This window comes from Aspergillus undulatus (assembly GCF_047715775.1).
Source record: "Aspergillus undulatus strain CBS 261.88 unplaced genomic scaffold BDV17scaffold_18, whole genome shotgun sequence".
Taxonomy (NCBI): domain Eukaryota; kingdom Fungi; phylum Ascomycota; class Eurotiomycetes; order Eurotiales; family Aspergillaceae; genus Aspergillus; species Aspergillus undulatus.
The window spans coordinates 1-17,556 of NW_027396622.1; the positions used below are offsets into that span (position 1 = coordinate 1).

Below are 17,556 nucleotides of genomic sequence, written 5' to 3' on the forward strand. Positions count from 1 at the left end.
TCATAATCTCAGGCACGGCAACACTTCCCCCCCCCCCCCCCCGGGCGGACCCCATCAAGCTCACCCTCCCACCTCGGCGCAGCGCCTTGATGGCGCTGCTTATATGCGTCGATCCCGTTGTGTCCGTAGGCGTGATATCTAGAACCGCATCGACGACACCGAATGCCCCGAGCGCAGCGGCGTCCGCTTCGACATCGCCTGTCTTCTTGACCATCTCAATGTTTTCCGTTTCATTGCGAAATCTGCTCTAGATATCCTCGCTCAACTTATCCAATTTCTCTTGATTCCTCCCCATGGCAACAGCAACAAGAGCCCCAAGACTCCCATAAACCCCGTCGCCGGGCAAGCAACGATCGTTTCGCCAGGCAGCAGGTTTATATCTCTAAGCCCCGCAAACGGCACAAGTATATAGGCCATGGAAGCCAGATCAGATGTCGAATACCCCAGTCCTGATCCTGGCAAAGAACAAAGTCTTCCCTCATCAAGCACAAAACAATTCTCCAACGGCGCCCTCACGAGCCCCCGCAAATGACCTTCCGCCGCCGTTCCAGACATCCCTCATTAACTTCTTACTAGGCGGGCTAAACTCCTCAAAAACACCACTGAGAAACGAAACATCGGGATCATCGCGTGCTCGCACGACGCTGTCGGCGTATACGAGCCGCTCTGGCTTCAAGACCGTCGCGTCAGCGCCAGTCGCAGCGATACGGCCAATGAAACTGAACCCGGTCGTTAGTGGTGTGGGGATTGGATTGGGCCGCGTGCCGCTGTAGATGGACCGGTGATAGGAGAGGACTGGGGCTGCGAGAGCGCGGATTAGGGCGCTGCCCAGAGTAAGGACTGGTGTTGGGATGGTCTGCAGTTCAAGTCCGAATGAACGATCTTGGAGAGGATCAGGGCTTGGTGGGTTGGCGGTAAGGCGTGCATGATGGTTAGGTGTGTATCTTTATACAGTATGGGACTGATGCAGCGTCCGCGCTACTGCTACTGCAGGACTCAAAGATTAAAGGGAAGAATCATCCAACGGAGATGGTATTTATATTCTGTTCCCGTCCTATTTAGATCATGACTACCTAGGTACCATCCCACTCACCCCGCCATATAATTACTAATCATGAATGTTCCAGTGGAGCAAGAGGAGAGTTGGGAGTTGACAAACGTTCTACATACTTCCAAACGCATAGATATTTTTGACTTTTTCGCCGTCTTGCAGTTTGGCGTGGCGAGACAGGGTATGTATGTTATCTTGACAGACGACGCTTTTCAGGTGCCGGGCAATGCCAGGAGTCTGGTATAAACAATCAACCACGAAAGTAATCGATTGCAGTAATACATCTAGTCATGGACAGTAGATGCCAAAGCTAACCTGCTCCGGCCGTATCATCCCACCCCCAACCCTAACCGCACCCAATCAACCCCCACCGGCCCCGTAAACGTCCTCCTCCCACTAATTCCCCAAAACAAGACAATAACCCCAAAGATCCCAACTACAACAGGCGGCGTGTAATTCGCGTTCCCGACACTGACGGGGAGCTTCGGCGGGAAGGAAACGAATACCCCTAGGACGATTATCCAGGTTACGGAGAAGATGTTGCATAGTACACCGAGGGGGCCAAGATTGAGGTATCGACAGGGTAGGATTCTGTGTGCGGTAGATGTAGGGTTAGGGTTACGGTCTTGGGTTCTGGTTTTATACATGGCGCTCAGCCGATTGACCAGGAGAATCCCCTGCGGGACGGTATACGTGATATTCAGAAACAGCACGGCAGAGGTAATAATGCTGTTGAAAGCTGTTGTTGAGGCGAGGTAGAGGAGTCCGTAGGCGAGGACGAAGAGGAACGCGGCTGTTGTTGTGCGCACGGGGAAGTGGAATCTTTGCGAGATGTGGCTGAAGTAGGTGGGGAAGGGGACGCCATTCTATCGTTTAGTGAGACAGGTTAGGAGGGAGGATATGGGGACGGAGAGTTAGTGATGGGTGTAGAGGCGTACGTCTCGTGCAAAGGCCCACGCCATGCGGCCGCATGTTACCCATTGGGAGGGGATACATGCTGATGTTGAGTTAGCGTGGGTTTTCAAGGGATGATGTGGTATCTGGATCCAGGCATACATATATAGATGAGCAATATCCATGTAATCAGAAAGAGCGAGAGGGCTCTACTACCGGTACTGTCAAGCCAAGTCATGTCAGCCGTGCCAGTCCAGACCGTAGGTAGTATGAGATTGAACGAACGCCTGATAAATCAACTCAAAACTCGGCAACGGAGCCTCAACAATCGCATTTGTATCCCTCGCAAAGAGCAAGAGCGCAATAAACAACGGCAGGGTGGTGAGTAGCCCCATGAGCAAGGTAGCCATAATAATCTGCGGCACGCGCCGGCCCGGGTTCGCCATTTCCTCGCTTATGTGGAGGGCTATTCACATCTCACGTATTAGTATAAGGGTAATCTGAGTCTGGATTGAAGTAACTCACCTGCATCCGTCCCCCCAAATGCATACATCCCGTTACAGACCCCCAGCATCCAAGCCACTCCTGACCTCCACCCCGTCTCGCCGGCCTGAGTACTAGCAAGGAACGACGCCGGCTGAACAAGTGTGTGTGTTCCCACTGGGACGAAGAGCGTCAGCGCCATGCCAACGACGGTTAGGAGGAGGGCGGCCTGGCAGATCATGGAAATTTTCTGCGAGGCGACGAAGATGGGTATGACTGTCATGTTATCGTTAGTAGAGTGCCCAGTCTACTAATTTGGGTAGGGGTCGATGTAGATACTCGTGATAACAGCCGTCGCAGCAAAAAAGAGATAGATCTGCCATTGTGTCGCGGTGAAACTAGGGTCGAAGGAATGGATTATGCCGGCTAGTGTCGTCGCGCAGAGGGATATCCCGGATGATCTGGGTAGATATTGATGAGTATCTGGCAGGACCTAGAGTATAGGCATACTTACGTGGTAACCCACCACGCAATAACAGACATCCAACCCACGATATAAGCAGCAAACCGCCTGCTCTTCTTGGGAGCGAGCAGGTAGCAGAAGTGGTACTGGCCTCCGGACGACTGTTCGTTTCTTGGTTAGCATGACAAGACAAGGCAAGACATCCCGAGATGAGCTGCCCAAGGGATGGCCCATGACAAGCAAGCAAGCAAAAACGAACCGGAAACGCCGACCCAATCTCCGCAAGCCCTATCGTGATGACCGACTGAGCTAGAAACGCAAGCACAAGTCCTACAATCACGAGACGGGGTCCGCTGTACGCCATGTTTTGGCCGAAGTTGCTCTAGTGGTGTAGTCGTGATTAGTCCCAAAGCATAGTTATTATCTTGCAGTAGGCACAGCCTTTCAGTACGTGTCCTGGAGCTTTGCCCTGATCCGGGAGGGTATTCCAAACCGCGTAAAGCATGCAACTCACCAAATACCCAACCCACGAATTCGTAATGGAGAACCCCAGCCCCAGCGCCGAAAGCCAGTTGAACTGACGGCGCAGCTCAGGCTTATGCCCGTTTGCCGCGAGGATGAGATCGTCCGCGGTTGGCGTTGGCCCCGTCTCTATCTCTGTCTCTTTCTCGACTGCGGGGAGAATGGTGTCCGTTGAGATGGAGACGGAGACATCTTGCCTGTCGATGGCGATGGGCTGCCTTTCCTCTTCTGTTGTTTTCGACTTCATGGTTTATTTATTGATTTTGATTCATAGACAGACTCGCGCTTGCTTGCTTGCTTGCTTGCTTGCTAACTATACTCTGTAGCTCGAGAAATAGAGCTCTTATAACGTAATTCGCCGGCCACCAGTCATCTGACCGCACACTCGCGATCCGCTACGCCTCTACAACTTGAAGCCAATCGCAGCCGCCAAAAAGTTAATATTTCTGATTACTTTTGGTGTTTATAACACGTAGGACATGATGTTCTAATATAACCTATAATATAGGAGCTAGGATACCCGAGTGGAGCATGTCTTGGCGCGCCTGAAGCTAATAGTACAGAACTTGCGGAGGGACCCTCTTTAACTAAGTATTTCTTAATACCACGATCTCTCTACCTTCTTATATAGTAAGGCCTGGTATAGGAGTTATTTATTGCTTATATCATGCTTTTTTTATGTCTCTTTCTTATTTATAGCGGTCGGAGGACTGGTAACGTTCAGACGACCGGTGAATTACGTTATGGCGGGCGATTACATTACAATCGCCTTCACATTCTTTCGAGCAGAGAAAAAAAAGCAAGGGGGTCGTTGTGAAACCCGAGCACGTTTTGGTATTGCGAAGCGACCTTATCTTACATGTAAAAGTCAGTGGCAGGAAGAAGAGTTCTACTTGTGTCCCCATTGTTCACTGGCGAAAGTTAGGGCGAGAATTAGGGCTAGCCTAGTTGGATGGGCGGGATCTGGTCTCCGAATCGTGGAGTGTGCTTGGACTTGAGATATCCCCAAAGTGACCTTGGGCTTTTATGACTGTACATGGTAAGAAGCTTTCTCCAGATGCGACTTCTACATACCTCGAGTTTAGAACAAATCGAACTGCAAGGGTGTGGATTAGTGGATCTTCCCAGGTTGCTCTAGATACTACCCAGAAGGGTAATACTTTCAACCACTGAGCCCTGGTGGACGATGTATATCTCAAAGTGAGCTCGAGGGTATAAAAAAAATCGTGGTAGGAATGTTGACCGAGAGCTCGTGTAATTGTTTACCTTGAATCAATCAACCCACCCCTTCTATAATAATATTGACCCACCCCCGCAGATAAATACAGCGCAGCCCTCCATGCGAAAAGTCCCCGCAAGCACACCTCTAGACGGCATCCCAGAGCGAGAGATGGCGGCATCATTTTCCAGACTCCAGTTTCAAATGCTGATACGACATGACATGGACGCCGCCTCCGTCTCCGCCGAACGTCACGTCGCACGAAGCTCGAATCCGACGCGGCGTCTGTCGAATTGGTTGGAACGGCACTTTCTTCCCCAAGAAGACTGTCCGTGCAACCGCCAGTGATGAGTGCCAAGAGCCCCAGGTACGCCCGGACGCAGGTCATGAGTTCGCTGTACGAAACTGTCGTGGATCATTTTATGATAAGGTTGATAATCTGATGGGGTGGTGAGAGGGAGGAGTCGACTAAATGTCTGTATCTGCATTCTGCATTCTGCATCCTGCGACGGCGATTCGGATTTCACCAATGAGAAGGCGCGGCCGTTGTATTTACACTGGGATGATCATGTTGGTTATACATAAACCTCCACGTGAGGATTGGAGGGTGTATGATGAGCGCGGTGGGTTGTTTGTCGCTGGGTTCAAGGTGACCAAGGAGAACGGGGCCACGCAGTTTATCTCACGCAGTCACAGTCACCATTGGGGGCCCAGCAGTGACTACCGAGCGTGGACAAGTTGACTAAGTCAACTTACAGCTAGTTACCTGGCTGCTACGCTTGGGGTTGCTATTGTTCTAACTCTGATGCTTTGCAGATCCTTGTCAAGCCAAACTAGAGGTCGTCCACGACTGCGCTGAAGCCCGTGAGTTTCAACTTTGTGCGAGATGAAGTTTCTGAGTAATATGCCGCGGTCAATCCAAGAAAGTAATCGATCTACGGTGCGTCAAGGCCATGAATCTGAATCTGGAGGAAAGGTTAATAGTGGCTGCTGCATGGGCGCAACCAGGGGATTTGTTATGTGGATGGAACTAGGCACCTAGGGCTGTACATTCATAGGTACAGTTTTGGCGGATGATATAAAACACGTCAATTTCTGCAACAACAGCAACAAATCCTAACATGCTCCAAGCATGACCATGGGGCCAAAAGCACCTCACTCCCTAGCTGTTTCAGAGATGGAGCTCGTTCCATTTTCGTTTGTTTGTGCTGATTTCCCATTCCTGAAGGATCCGGCAACGGGCGCGATGATCGACGCCCAGCCAGGGACAGCCCAAATCGAGATGCGGCCAATACGACGGTGGAAATTGCGATGGAGACTTTTTGGTGGCTTAGCACATGGAAGAGTATGCCTTCCTGGTCTTTTTGGGCAGTTTGCTGATACGAGCGTTTGCCCACCTGTAGTCAGATCCAGAATGCACCTGCTTGTCTCTCATTGATTCGTTGGTTTGGTATTGACAGTGAGATATGCTGCATGTGGTGAGATGACAGGATAACCATGGGTCCAGAGTAGATTCAGCATAAACATAAATTTCAGATATCTCCAGAGATTATGTCCTGGATCAACACTCATTCTCTCCTTCGTTGACCATTCCCTCGTTCAGATGGCTCGGCTCTCCCAGGGCTGGCTCGGTGTGAGCCTTTTCGTTCTTTTCTTCCAACTCAGTCTCTCTTTAGTCTTTGATGAGATTCCAGGCGCCGATGTCCTTCCTTCAAGCCTTCACACCAGAGCCGACGATGATTTTTCCGTGCTGGACATGCTTAAGACAGATTCGTTCTACTGGACTGGCAAGTATGCCCCGACACAGATGCCATGCTGGTATGTCTAACTGACTATGAGTAGGAACCCAAAATGGCCATCTCGCCCTGGCAAACCTGACTATCGACCTCCCCGGCGACGACGAGACCGTCGTCTCCCTCGACAGATTCAAGCACCTGCTCCGCTCCATCTCCTGCACAAACAAGACCATGACCGTCGGCTTCACCAGCGACAAGGCATACGACCACGTCCGACAAACCTGGCAGTGGCTGAACAGCCGAGACATGCACAAGCTCGTCGTCGTCGCCGGCGCAGGCGAGTGCGGCTGGAATCCCACACGCATCCCCTTTTACGCCTCGACAATCGTCTTCAACGACACGGCCAATTCAGTAAGTCTGACCGGCCACGCAATAGCCTGGAAGGAGTTCCAGAACTACGAGCTCAACGTAGGCAACTACAATCCCGTCCCAAACAGCCGACTAGCAGCGCGACTTGCTAGGACCCGGCTTAGTCGAGACCTCGAAGAGTCCATGTCCCTCCCCTTCGACATCCCCCTCCCCTTCCCAAGCGGGCAACTCAACACTCCCCCGGGCGTACCCGACCTCGCCCTAACCTGGTTCTGCAACGAATGCGGCACGAAAGGGTCCTTCGACTTTGGCTTTCACATCGAGACGAAGCTCGGTATCCCGCAGGGTGCATCAATCAGCCTGACGCCCAACTCCGTCAGCACAACGGTGAACTCGCGCGTCGCGATCCAGGCGGACCTCACCGAGTCATTGGGACATGAGTGGGAAATTGGCGGGATCCCCATCGGTGGGATTTCCATCCCCGGCGGAATCCTGGACGTTGGTCCCGCGATCACGTTTAGTTTGGGGTACTCTGTTGGACCGCTTCAGGGGTCTGCGGGGGTGACGAGTGGTGTGACGGCTACGATTCCGGATGGGAGTGAGCTTGAGATTCAGCTTTTGGATCCGGATGTTGAGAGTAGTGGTTGGGAGGCTGAGGTCCAGACTGAGAAGGTCGTTCTTGATGCGAGGGTTACGGGTGATATACAGATTTATGTTAAGGCTTCGATTGAGCTTTCGGCTGAGGCGCTTGGTTTGTGGCCTTTATATTCATGTTTAACTTATAACATGCTGACGATATATCAGGCCAAGGCTTTGAAGCAGGTATCAATCTCAAGCCCTACGCCGGTGCTGGGCTCACGGCTCAAGCTTGTAAGTATGCCCAAGCCCTAGTTTCTGATCAGCCGTCTAATATGGGGATATAGCAACCGACGAAGTATGCGCCGACTCCGGCACTAATTTTGGCGTCATGGTCCTCCCCAAGGCCGGTATTGCGCTCAATGCGGCCGTGGCCAAGGCGAGTGAGCCGGAGGATCCGCTGGTGGAGGCTGTCATTGCTGTAAGTTTTCACCTTTACCTTACCCCAAGGACCAAAGGCTTGCTAATATCGGTTCTTTGACATATAGTCTGTCACTGCGTCGGGCCTTCCAACATATTGCGCTGCCTTCGGAGAGGAGGCGTCGAGTACACCCGTCGCTACCCCCACTGGTGGTGGTAGTGTGCCGTCGAGCAGTCCTTCGTCAACTCCCACCGCTGCCCCTGTTCCTCAGCCCACCTTGCCATCTTCTCTGGTTGTTTCGAGCTCGAGGCCTTCGACCAGCCGTCCTACCTCAACAAGCACGGCTTCAACCCGGACCCCTCCATCTAATCCTATCCCGCTGCCTACCTTGACCTCGACCTTGACCTCAACCTCAACTCCCTACATTTATGCTCCAGTGGCACCCAGCTCGCCTCCACAAAGTGCTAGCTCTGTTATCACGCCCTCGCCACAGCCTACGAATCCCAGTTCATCATACCCCATCACAGCGTCGAGTCCGTCTCCGTCGTCGTCTCAGCTCTTCCGTCGGGAGGGGTACGTCACGAAGATCTTCTAGATAGTCTATACTTGGTACTTATTCATTGTGGTTGCATACGTACGTATCTGTTTCTTTCAATTCCATTCAGGATGTATGCAGGTATTCCGAGCTCTTCGTGAGGTAACGCAGAAGCGAATAACTTGCACCACGATAGTGAATCATTTACTACATGCCACTAGCAACACTGGCACATTCAGTACTTATAACACAGCTTAAAGTGTCAAGGTCCTTCCAGATCATATTGGATTGTATGCAAGGGTGTCCAAGTAAAAGAAAGCTATGCCGTAAGGTCAGGTATGGTAGGCTCCCTCCAGGAACCACCATTAGATACCCTCTATCCAATATATGCCATGGCTAGGGTTCTCATATGAGATCGGGAGGCAAGCCGAGGGAAGAAGGGTGGATTGGATGCGCCAGAGGAAATGAGAGCAAGCGAGACTATATAGGGTGGGGATCACGTGACGTCGGAGATCAACCCAAGGTCCGCTGTTCTCCATCTCCAGCTTCATTCAGTTTCGCCTTCACATCTCCCCACAGCCATTCTCGAAGCAAGATGGCCTCCCACCAGGTTGCCATCGCTAAGGCGTCGCTTGCCGCCGGACTACTCCGTCCAGACCCGACATCCGTCGCGCGCGACGAAATCACAGCCCTGCATACCTCTCTCGACAGAGCGCTGGCCCATTGCTCTCCCGCAAACATCCAGGTTTGATCTGCGTGTCCTTGCCCGTCGGTGATCGCGAAATACTAAATCTGCTTCTCCGACACCGATAGACCGCCAAAAACTGGCTTCTCAGATATGTCGTCTCCTCGTCTAACCGGGTTGGCCTTTTTGCAAAGTACCTGGTTACACTGTCGGCGTCTCTCGGGGACAGCGCGGACACAGATGCGAACGCAAAAGAAACGCGACAGCGACCGTCTGTGAAGAGGAAACGACTGCATATGCTGTACCTGCTCAATGACGTGTTCCATCATACGAAGTACCACAATTCGTCGACTGCGGCGTTCTCGACACTGAGTGGGTCGTTGCAGCCGCATATTGTGGACTTGCTGAGTTACGCTGCCGCTTACGATCGAGAGAAGAACCCGAAACATCATCGGCGCCTGGCGGAGCTGCTGGATATATGGCAGGAGCATGGATATTTTGGTGCGGACTATGTGGGCAAGCTGCGAGAGGTCGTCGCCAACGCGGCCGTCTCAGGCCCAGTTGCGACCTCGACTAGTACTCCTGGAGCGGAGGTAGAGACAGATCGCAAATCGAGAGACGTGCCCTTTGTGATGCCGCCTACCCACGGCGATCCGTCGACTCCGTACTACGACCTTCCGGCCGGCAATCTTATTCCGCACATCATCCCGAATTCGACCGCTCCCCTCCGTCCAGATATGATCAAGCCGCTACAGTTCCTTGCCGGTCCGGCAGATGAGAAGCTAGTGACGGCACTCAAAGTGTTTCTCGCAGATGTAGGCCGGATCTATAGTCCAGGCGAGCTCAATCCGGAAGACGGCATCGTGGACATCGACGAACTTGGCCAGACCGTCGTTCGTGATGAGATCACAGGCGACATCTTGGAAGGGGAGACGTACTACGGCTGGTCTCGGTCGTTCTGCCAGCAAATGAAGAAGAGAAACGCACGAGGAGCAAGCGAGAGCCGCAGCCGCAGCCGCAGCCCTCCAAAGCGGAGACGGTACAACAGCGCCAGCGACGACAGTAGATACCGCTCGCGAAGCCGTTCTCAATCACGACGGCGTTATGATTCTCGCTCCCGCTCACGGAGCCGCTCCTACTCCCCCGCTCCTGCTGCTCTTACTCCTAGCCAACATCAACCTCCACTGCCACCTCCGCACCATCGTCCCAATTCATACGCCCAGCAGGGATACCCCCCGCAACCTCCCCCTCAAATGCCCTTCCTGCCTAGCGGAAACGCGTTCCCTCCACCGCCACCACCCAACTATCAAGGCGCCTGGCCTCCGCCTCCTCCGCCGATGCCTAACTATCCTAACTTCCCGCCCCCGTTCCCGCAGATGCAAGGCCGGCCAGGTCAAGGTTCGCCGCAGATGCCGCCGGGGCCTTACAATTATCCTTCCCCGGGTGGGCGAGGCTGGCATCAACACCCGCCGCCGCCGCCCTCAGGACGGGGTTGGCGGTAATCCTTGTCATATACAATACGATAGTCGATGAATGTGAGATTAAGTTATTCAGATTAAAGCTAGTTGGGAAGCAGCGAAGCAGACGCAACGATGAAACCGAACAGCAGACAATTCAATATAGCCCAGTCCAAACAATGCGCCGCCTCCTGCAATTCATCCAAACCCCCGCCATCATTATCACCGTATAATCCACCCAAGCTTGTATTCTCCCCTCGAGCATCTCGACACAACAAAGTCCCTCCTTGATCCCGAAATTTCTCCTATCACCCAGCATTAAGATATTAAGCCCTCCCGTTAACCGGCAACGCACTCGCCCTCGGCACCGCCGAAGTCGAACTCCTACTCGCAGCAAGGTAACTCGCCTGCGCCTGACTCATCTCAATAGCCTCCTTCTTCGCCTCGATCGCCTCGTCGTATGGAATACACGCGCTCTTGGAGATAGACTGTGTGCCGGGCTGTACATTCCATCCTTGTTAGCCATATATATTCTTAGAAGCTAGGGTAGGATAAGTAGGGCTAAAGGCGTACCTTAATCTCCGCCCCCGTCTCCCCGTTCAACGAACAACACTGAACAGAATCGAGACAATTCCCATTATCCTCCTTCTCACGCATAGACATACACTGCAACCCGACCAAACTCGAAAATTCCACGCCGCTAAGGTAGGGGACTAACCCGCCCAGCCCGTTCTCACCGACGATATCGTCCGCGACGCCCCCGATTGACGTGCAGCATTGCTTCGAGGCGTGAGACGGTGGGCAGGTGCTTGGGTCTAGCGAGGCGGATGCGTCGGACGCGATGAGCGTGGCGATTTTGTGCGTTAGGGCTGCGGAGGCTTTTGGGCTTGAGGGGGAGGGGGGAGAGGGAGATTGTATGGAGGGTATGCTGGGGGATTTGATTGAGGGTGTTGCGGGGGCTTTGATGGATGATTCGGTATGGTGTGGCGAGACTGAGGATGCGGTTGAGAGAGGGAGGGAAAGACCGAGCGAGAGTAGGAGGGTGAGGGAGCTGGGGGCGAGATGCATCTCGATGGATGTTGGTAAAGCTGCCGTGGCGAAGCGAACAAAATGAGAGGAGGGCCAGTGAGGTTCAGCTTGTATAGAAAGAGTAAATAGAGTTGGTTTCAAGACTGATTGTAATAACGACTGTGGGGATTTGCCCGTCTCGAGAAAACTGAAGAACATGGAACGACAAAGAGAGAATAGAAGAGCGAAGGAATGAAAAAATGAAAGCAAGATGTCCACTCAAACGGGCACCGTTCACTGTCTGGCGCTACTTTACTAGATGTACTCGCATTCCCAGCCACCAGGGTCAAGACAGGGATAACTCGGACTCAAACTCAACCTGGAGGCCTGTCTATACATTAATCAGGCTCAGGGCAGGCACTGCCAATCGAGAGACTATCTACCTAGGTAGGCTTAGCTAGTAGGGACAGCCATCCAGTCCCTGCCAAAGAGTAGCCAGGCCTACGCGAATCGCCTGCCTTGGGAAACAAACACCCACATCAGGGACAGGGAAGCCTAGGTAGCCCGTTCGAGGAATGCGACGTGGAATGCAGGAGTGCTGGACACAACCTACTAAGTACCTACTCAATGCTACATAGCTATCTGGACAGGAAGGGCGAGGGAAACAGCTTGAGTCTGGCTACAAGCTACGAGGAGGAGTGATCGGAAACTTGATACGCGTATATACGTAGGATGTGCAGATACAGATGCAGATGGTCATTCGGAACTTGGGAGCGAGGAGGCTAGATCGCGTATGTAAGTACATCAGGACACATCGACTGCAGGTGCAGGTGCAGGGGCAGGTGGTCTTCTTCCCTGCCGGAGATATAATGCGAGAAGGTCGGGAAAGTTGCCAGTCGAGGCTGGAGATGCAAGGGATGTATAGCGACTCACGAGTCATGCGTTGCGTATCTCCGTATGGCGGATGTACTCCATTCGATCGCTGATCGTCTAACTTTGAAAAGTCCCGGGGAAAGAAGTTGAAACGGTTGAAACCGGTTCAAATCCATCGTCCAATGGTAAAACAAACAGAGCAAGCACACTTTCCGCACAGGGTATCGACAGCACGTAGGTAGGGTAGAAGGGAGATATTCTGGACTTGGCTCGTCTATCGACTGACTATCCGACTATCTCATCATAGAATGACAGAGATGGGCCAGACGTTCAGTTTAAAGCGAAAGCCAAGCCTGAAGCATGGAAAGGAAGTCATCTGAACGTCCGGTCGCAGATTAGAACTTCACTAGGTGGACAAGACACAACAGGTAAACGAGGGGATGTTTTGAAGGGGAAAGGTAAGAGGAGAGAAGTATGGAAGGACAAGACGTGAAGCAGCTGACGCTGGCTCGCTATCACAATGGGGAAACGCTGAATTGATTGAAAAGAGATTGACCTGCAATCACGCTTGCGATGCCGATGCCACGGATCCGATGAAGTGAACGAGTGCAACACCGCCTCCATACCCCAAACAATACTCCGCGCTGAAATCAAGGTCTGATACTCGTCAAAAGGTATTTGTTGACAAGTTGCGCTATACGGCCGAATCGGAGCCAGTGTCGTCGGCGATGCTTTCGCGGCGGATCTTGAACTGCGCATAACCGGGGGCGGAGGCCTGGCTGGCGAGGATGCCGCTGGTCGATTTACCGCTCTGGCCGCTGGTGTTACTACTTCTGCTGCTGCGGCTGGTGGCGTAGCCTCGGTCGTCTGTGTCTGCGAACCCGACCATGCGGCGCTGAGTATATTCGAGCATGATGCGGCTGTAATCCTCGACGGAACCGGCTTGGGAGCGATCTGTCTGGATGATATTGCCAGGAGGGCGACCCGGTTCTCCGCCCGGCGGAGACAGGGGAGTTGTGTTTTCGCAGACGGCATCATGAGCTGGAGGTCTGTATCACCATGTCAGTTGCGTCCATCGCACTACGATAATGTTTTTGTGGTCCACGCAATGGATCGGTCCGGTTCGAAGGTTGAGACAGTGCTTGAGGCTCATCATTCGAGCCGTAGGATCTAAATGCCGCAACCTTATCTCCAGCAATTGCTAAGGGCGTGAGACCCGAAGCATGGAGTAAGCTCATGGGGGGAGGGGGAGGTTGTTGTTGCCCGCATATAGCTCGCATCCGCTCACCTTAAAAGACTAGAAGTAGTAAACACCAGGTATCTTGTTCGTAGACAAGTCGTGGTTCAGAGATCGCAGATCGGAAAGTTGGAGGGGGAGAGGAAGGGTTTAGCATGGACTCTTATATCCAAAAGGCAGCGATATAGAAATCACATAAGTAGTCCGACTCCGTAGTATGGTGTGAGTCCATCACATGACGATCCGGCGGTGGTTGGCACTAGGGATTCGCCATCGCAAACGGCCGGAGGCAATGACATCACAAGTTCCTGGCCCTTCTGCGCTCACTAGCACTGCAGGCCACCGAGTCCACCAGAGGGTCGACTCCCCACCGTGGCTGCATGGCGGACCCCAATGAGGTCACCGCACAGGGCGCTCTGTCTATACGAACGGGTCGCCGTCGGATATACTCCTGTCCGATTCGACGATCCAGCAAATGGCGGACACTGCGGATACTGGCGAAATGAGCTGTCCACAGTAACTGTCAGCGGATTTCACCTCCGACCCCGTAGCAACTCGAGCGCATGTCTGGCTGAGCCGGCAGAAAAAGACCTCCGGAATTGAGGTGGAGCACAATTGCGAGCTGGCTGTCTTGGCATGTTATCCAGGCGACGGAGCTTGGAGCTGAAGGCTGAAGTTGGAGCTGCGTGCAACTGCAGATTCAGATTTCGGAAGATCCCTGTCGGTGCAGATGGTCTGTGCTGCGGTCAGCTGACACTGCATGCCTGAGGCAAATTGTCCCAGCCAATGACGTCAGCCGTTGCACGCGACGGACTATGTAGAACTGTACTCTCTCTGTATCTGCTGCACGAGATGAGCGATGAGATCAAACTAGATGCTATGAGATATTCGGTAGGCTGAAGAATGGTGGCGACAAGCTCAAGCCATTGTCCATTGTCCCGCGAACTATGGAGCAAAAGCTATGTCATAAGCTCGCGGACCACGGCCCATATGAGATCATTGCTTGGACCCTTCACGGGGAGGAACCGAGCTGTTAGCCCTATCCTCAAGATCTTCTATACGGTAGCAATTTGCACGGCAATGGGGCATACTCAGATGTCAGGGCCTTCCCGTCGCAGCTACAGAGGATGTGCTATACAAGCTATACTTCCTTCTTTGGCCTAGCGAAGCTTAAAGGGGTATACAAACTATGGAGCTGTATCTTCATATATCCGTCATATTTCTACATCACAGAGGTCAATGGCCTCGAATCCGCTAGAATGTTGTTCAATGCCAGCGATGTCATCTCAATCCTTTCCAAAAACGCTATTGCTGCCCGTGTCGATCTGACTGTCGCACTGCTGCACCCCGGCTTTCAAATCGCCAGGATTGGGATGGCCAGTAAAGCACGTTCGTCATACTGCTTAGTCCTACCGTTTCTCCGCCGTTAGCTGAGCTCGGTGAGAGTGCGATAGTCTCTAGCTTGATGTCACAACTGATCCAGCGTCGTGCGTCACAGAATAGACCCTGGTATCTCGACCGCAGCGACCACATAGCCCGACTTTATTCGTTCTTCGGCTGCTGATCTGATATCATGGTGCTGTGGAGCTGGAGCTCGGGTAAAGCCTCGCCCCTGCGGCCCATCCTTTTGGTAGAGCATCGACCAAGGGATACAACGCACACCTACAGAGTATACCCCAAGGCGCCCGCTAGTGCAGTGGTATCCTCGCAATCAATACTGACTACGGTTAGCAGCCGCTCAGCATGTACTCTGTACCCAAGTGCAGAAGATACCATTGCACCCCCTCGGGAAGGCTAGGCTATAGGTTTGGGTTGCCGGATGAAGAAACAGAATACTCGGGGCGCTCCTTCCTCCTCTTCTAGCAGATCTGAGCTCCCGATTTTGCCCATTCAGTTCTTTCTTTCTTCCTACCTAGCGTCCGGATTGCTCCAGCAAGCAGGGGGTATTCCACCACCCTCCGTGGGCAGAAAAGGCCATTTGGAGTCTCCGTCCTGCTATGATGGCGACAAAAGCAAACCCGAAAGAGCCATTCACTTGAAGCATTTGCTGGTAATAAATCGAATCCGACCGATAGACATCGACAGCTCAGCCAAGCACCTATCGATGCTTTCTTGCCTCTTTTCTTCCCTGCCTCTTTCTACCACAAAGGCTGATTATTTATCTATATGTTCCAGACAACGGTCAAGCACGACCTGCCGCTCTTTGCACAACGTTGATCAACTCATCAGGCCGACTTAGAAATGCGCAATGTACGCTTTCCAGTTCCTCCGTCCTGATCTTCCCTCCCACTTTCACCGCATCGTTCACCATACTCTTCTGCAACGGCAGCATAATCGCCAGGTCCTGCTTCAAATGCACATAAACCGTATCTAGATCTTTCCGGGGTGCGCCCGAGATTACCCCGCTAGCCGCCACCCAGTTATGAGCGACGTTGGCCTTGGCCAGTTCCTCTGCCCTCTCCCGCGCGATATCATCGTAGAAAGACTCGGGCACGTTCTTCGCGAAACACAGTGCGCCAGCCGTCATTACTGCCTATCGACCTTGCATTGGTATCTGTATTTGGATATGACATCGGTGAGCGAGGACCCTGGTAGGACGAGCCAGGCACTCAGAAAAGTCAGCGAGACGACTCCTCTCCCGTCGATGCTGTTTGCGCTGTAAAGTTTAGGCGTGATGGCTTCCGAGGCAACCATACCGCCGTAGGAATGAGCAAGGACCAGGATCCTGTGGCCTGCCATTATGAGGTTTTGGGCGGCGGCTCGAACAGCTGAGGCATCACCGGCCAAAGTGGCCGTTGGGGGTTGGGAATCACCGCAGGATGGGAGACGCGGGCACTAGATCGTGAAGCCCTTCTCGGATGAACCACTGATAAAATCGTCCCAGGCAGGAGGCAGAAAATAAGCCCCGTGAATAATCAAGATTGCGGTGGGGGTGGGAGTTGGAGGAGTCATTAGGGTTATGTGGCAAGAAGTACCTAGGCGCGCAATATCGAGAGCAACTGCAATGTCAAGACAAGCACTTGGAGAGAGAGACCAGGTGGTTCTTCAGCTGCGAGTCGCAAATCCTATTCGTGATGATCATCCACGTTCAGCTGAGGTTATGCCCCCCACTCTGACAACCATAAACTGTGGCTACATCCACATGACAGCAAGAAATCTGTACTATGGTCTATACAGAGGCAGCCGCATGATGAGTGCAAGACTCATAAGTCATATCAAGCTCTCAAATGTTGTGGCCGACAAATATCCAAAACAATACTCGGGGGCCTCTCTGTTAGCTACCTAGGTAGAATTGCCGTCCTATTCGAGTTCCAGGTATGGTCCCAACCCTCAATGGCCACCTACATTCATCATCTCTCAGATCAAGATAAAGTTACCTGTACTGGTATCCATAGTTTATGAATTATCATTAACCTCATGGCATGAGAATGCGGGTGGTTGGTAGAAGGGTAACAGGGCTCGAGGAATGCCGAGCATAGCATCACCCTGCGAGGCCCAAGTACCTGAGTATATAAGTAACTACAGAGTACGTCAATATCGATCTTAACAAGTCAATCTTAACTGCTCTTTACTCTAGATAGACTGATCAAGTATCAGACATGATCAAACAGTTGCGGCTCAGGATGACTGGTGGTGATGTAATTCCCCCATCCCCTGTTTATCAAACCCTGGTGGCGACTCCTACCCAGAACATTATGCTTCTCCTGTCCAGGATCTCGAGTAGGACAGACAGTCGGAGCCTACACCCAGGTAGCACCAGCACCATAGAGTAAGATGATCTACAGACCAAGTCATGCGGTGCCATTCTCAACGGCGAGGGTAGGACGAGGAGCAGTGTCCGGTTAACCAAATCCGACTCCAAGCCCCAGCTCTAGAATAGGAGTTCGCTCATGGTAGGTCCCTCAACGTCATAGCAATCATCAATCGTCATTTGCGGGGAGTTGAACGCCGCGTGGACCTACCTCCCCTACTTAGCTCCTCCCCCTACCTGGGTAACGCAGTAAATGATTGATTGACAGATGCGTTC

The 17,556-nt window shown here is 52.6% G+C and overlaps 5 protein-coding genes across 5 annotated transcripts; 2 read left to right on the forward strand and 3 right to left on the reverse strand.

Annotated features, from left to right (window-relative positions):
- Positions 1–481: 481 nt before the first annotated feature.
- BDV17DRAFT_290363 (amino acid permease-domain-containing protein) lies at positions 482–3,660 on the reverse strand (the record flags this gene model as incomplete). Its single annotated transcript, XM_073761887.1, has 10 exons — positions 482–856; positions 1,408–1,917; positions 1,990–2,048; positions 2,108–2,166; positions 2,231–2,411; positions 2,471–2,704; positions 2,768–2,889; positions 2,943–3,052; positions 3,151–3,273; positions 3,406–3,660. 10 exons carry the CDS (start codon positions 3,658–3,660, stop codon positions 482–484), a joined length of 2,028 nt encoding a protein of 675 aa, XP_073616487.1.
- Positions 3,661–4,849: 1,189 nt separating this feature from the next.
- Positions 4,850–8,329, forward strand: BDV17DRAFT_290364 (uncharacterized protein; the record flags this gene model as incomplete). The annotated part of the gene is made up of 6 exons (XM_073761888.1): positions 4,850–4,999; positions 6,402–6,423; positions 6,475–7,488; positions 7,542–7,607; positions 7,661–7,794; positions 7,862–8,329. The coding sequence occupies 6 exons, from the start codon at positions 4,850–4,852 to the stop codon at positions 8,327–8,329; spliced, it is 1,854 nt and encodes a 617-aa protein (XP_073616488.1).
- A 535-nt stretch (positions 8,330–8,864) lies between these two features.
- BDV17DRAFT_290365 (RNA polymerase II-binding domain-containing protein) lies at positions 8,865–10,456 on the forward strand (the record flags this gene model as incomplete). The annotated part of the gene is made up of 2 exons (XM_073761889.1): positions 8,865–9,014; positions 9,083–10,456. The coding sequence occupies 2 exons, from the start codon at positions 8,865–8,867 to the stop codon at positions 10,454–10,456; spliced, it is 1,524 nt and encodes a 507-aa protein (XP_073616489.1).
- Positions 10,457–10,737: 281 nt separating this feature from the next.
- BDV17DRAFT_290366 (uncharacterized protein) lies at positions 10,738–11,479 on the reverse strand (the record flags this gene model as incomplete). The annotated part of the gene is made up of 2 exons (XM_073761890.1): positions 10,738–10,911; positions 10,985–11,479. The coding sequence occupies 2 exons, from the start codon at positions 11,477–11,479 to the stop codon at positions 10,738–10,740; spliced, it is 669 nt and encodes a 222-aa protein (XP_073616490.1).
- A 1,507-nt stretch (positions 11,480–12,986) lies between these two features.
- Positions 12,987–16,056, reverse strand: BDV17DRAFT_290367 (uncharacterized protein; the record flags this gene model as incomplete). Its single annotated transcript, XM_073761891.1, has 3 exons — positions 12,987–13,341; positions 13,960–14,036; positions 15,784–16,056. 3 exons carry the CDS (start codon positions 16,054–16,056, stop codon positions 12,987–12,989), a joined length of 705 nt encoding a protein of 234 aa, XP_073616491.1.
- Positions 16,057–17,556: the final 1,500 nt, after the last annotated feature.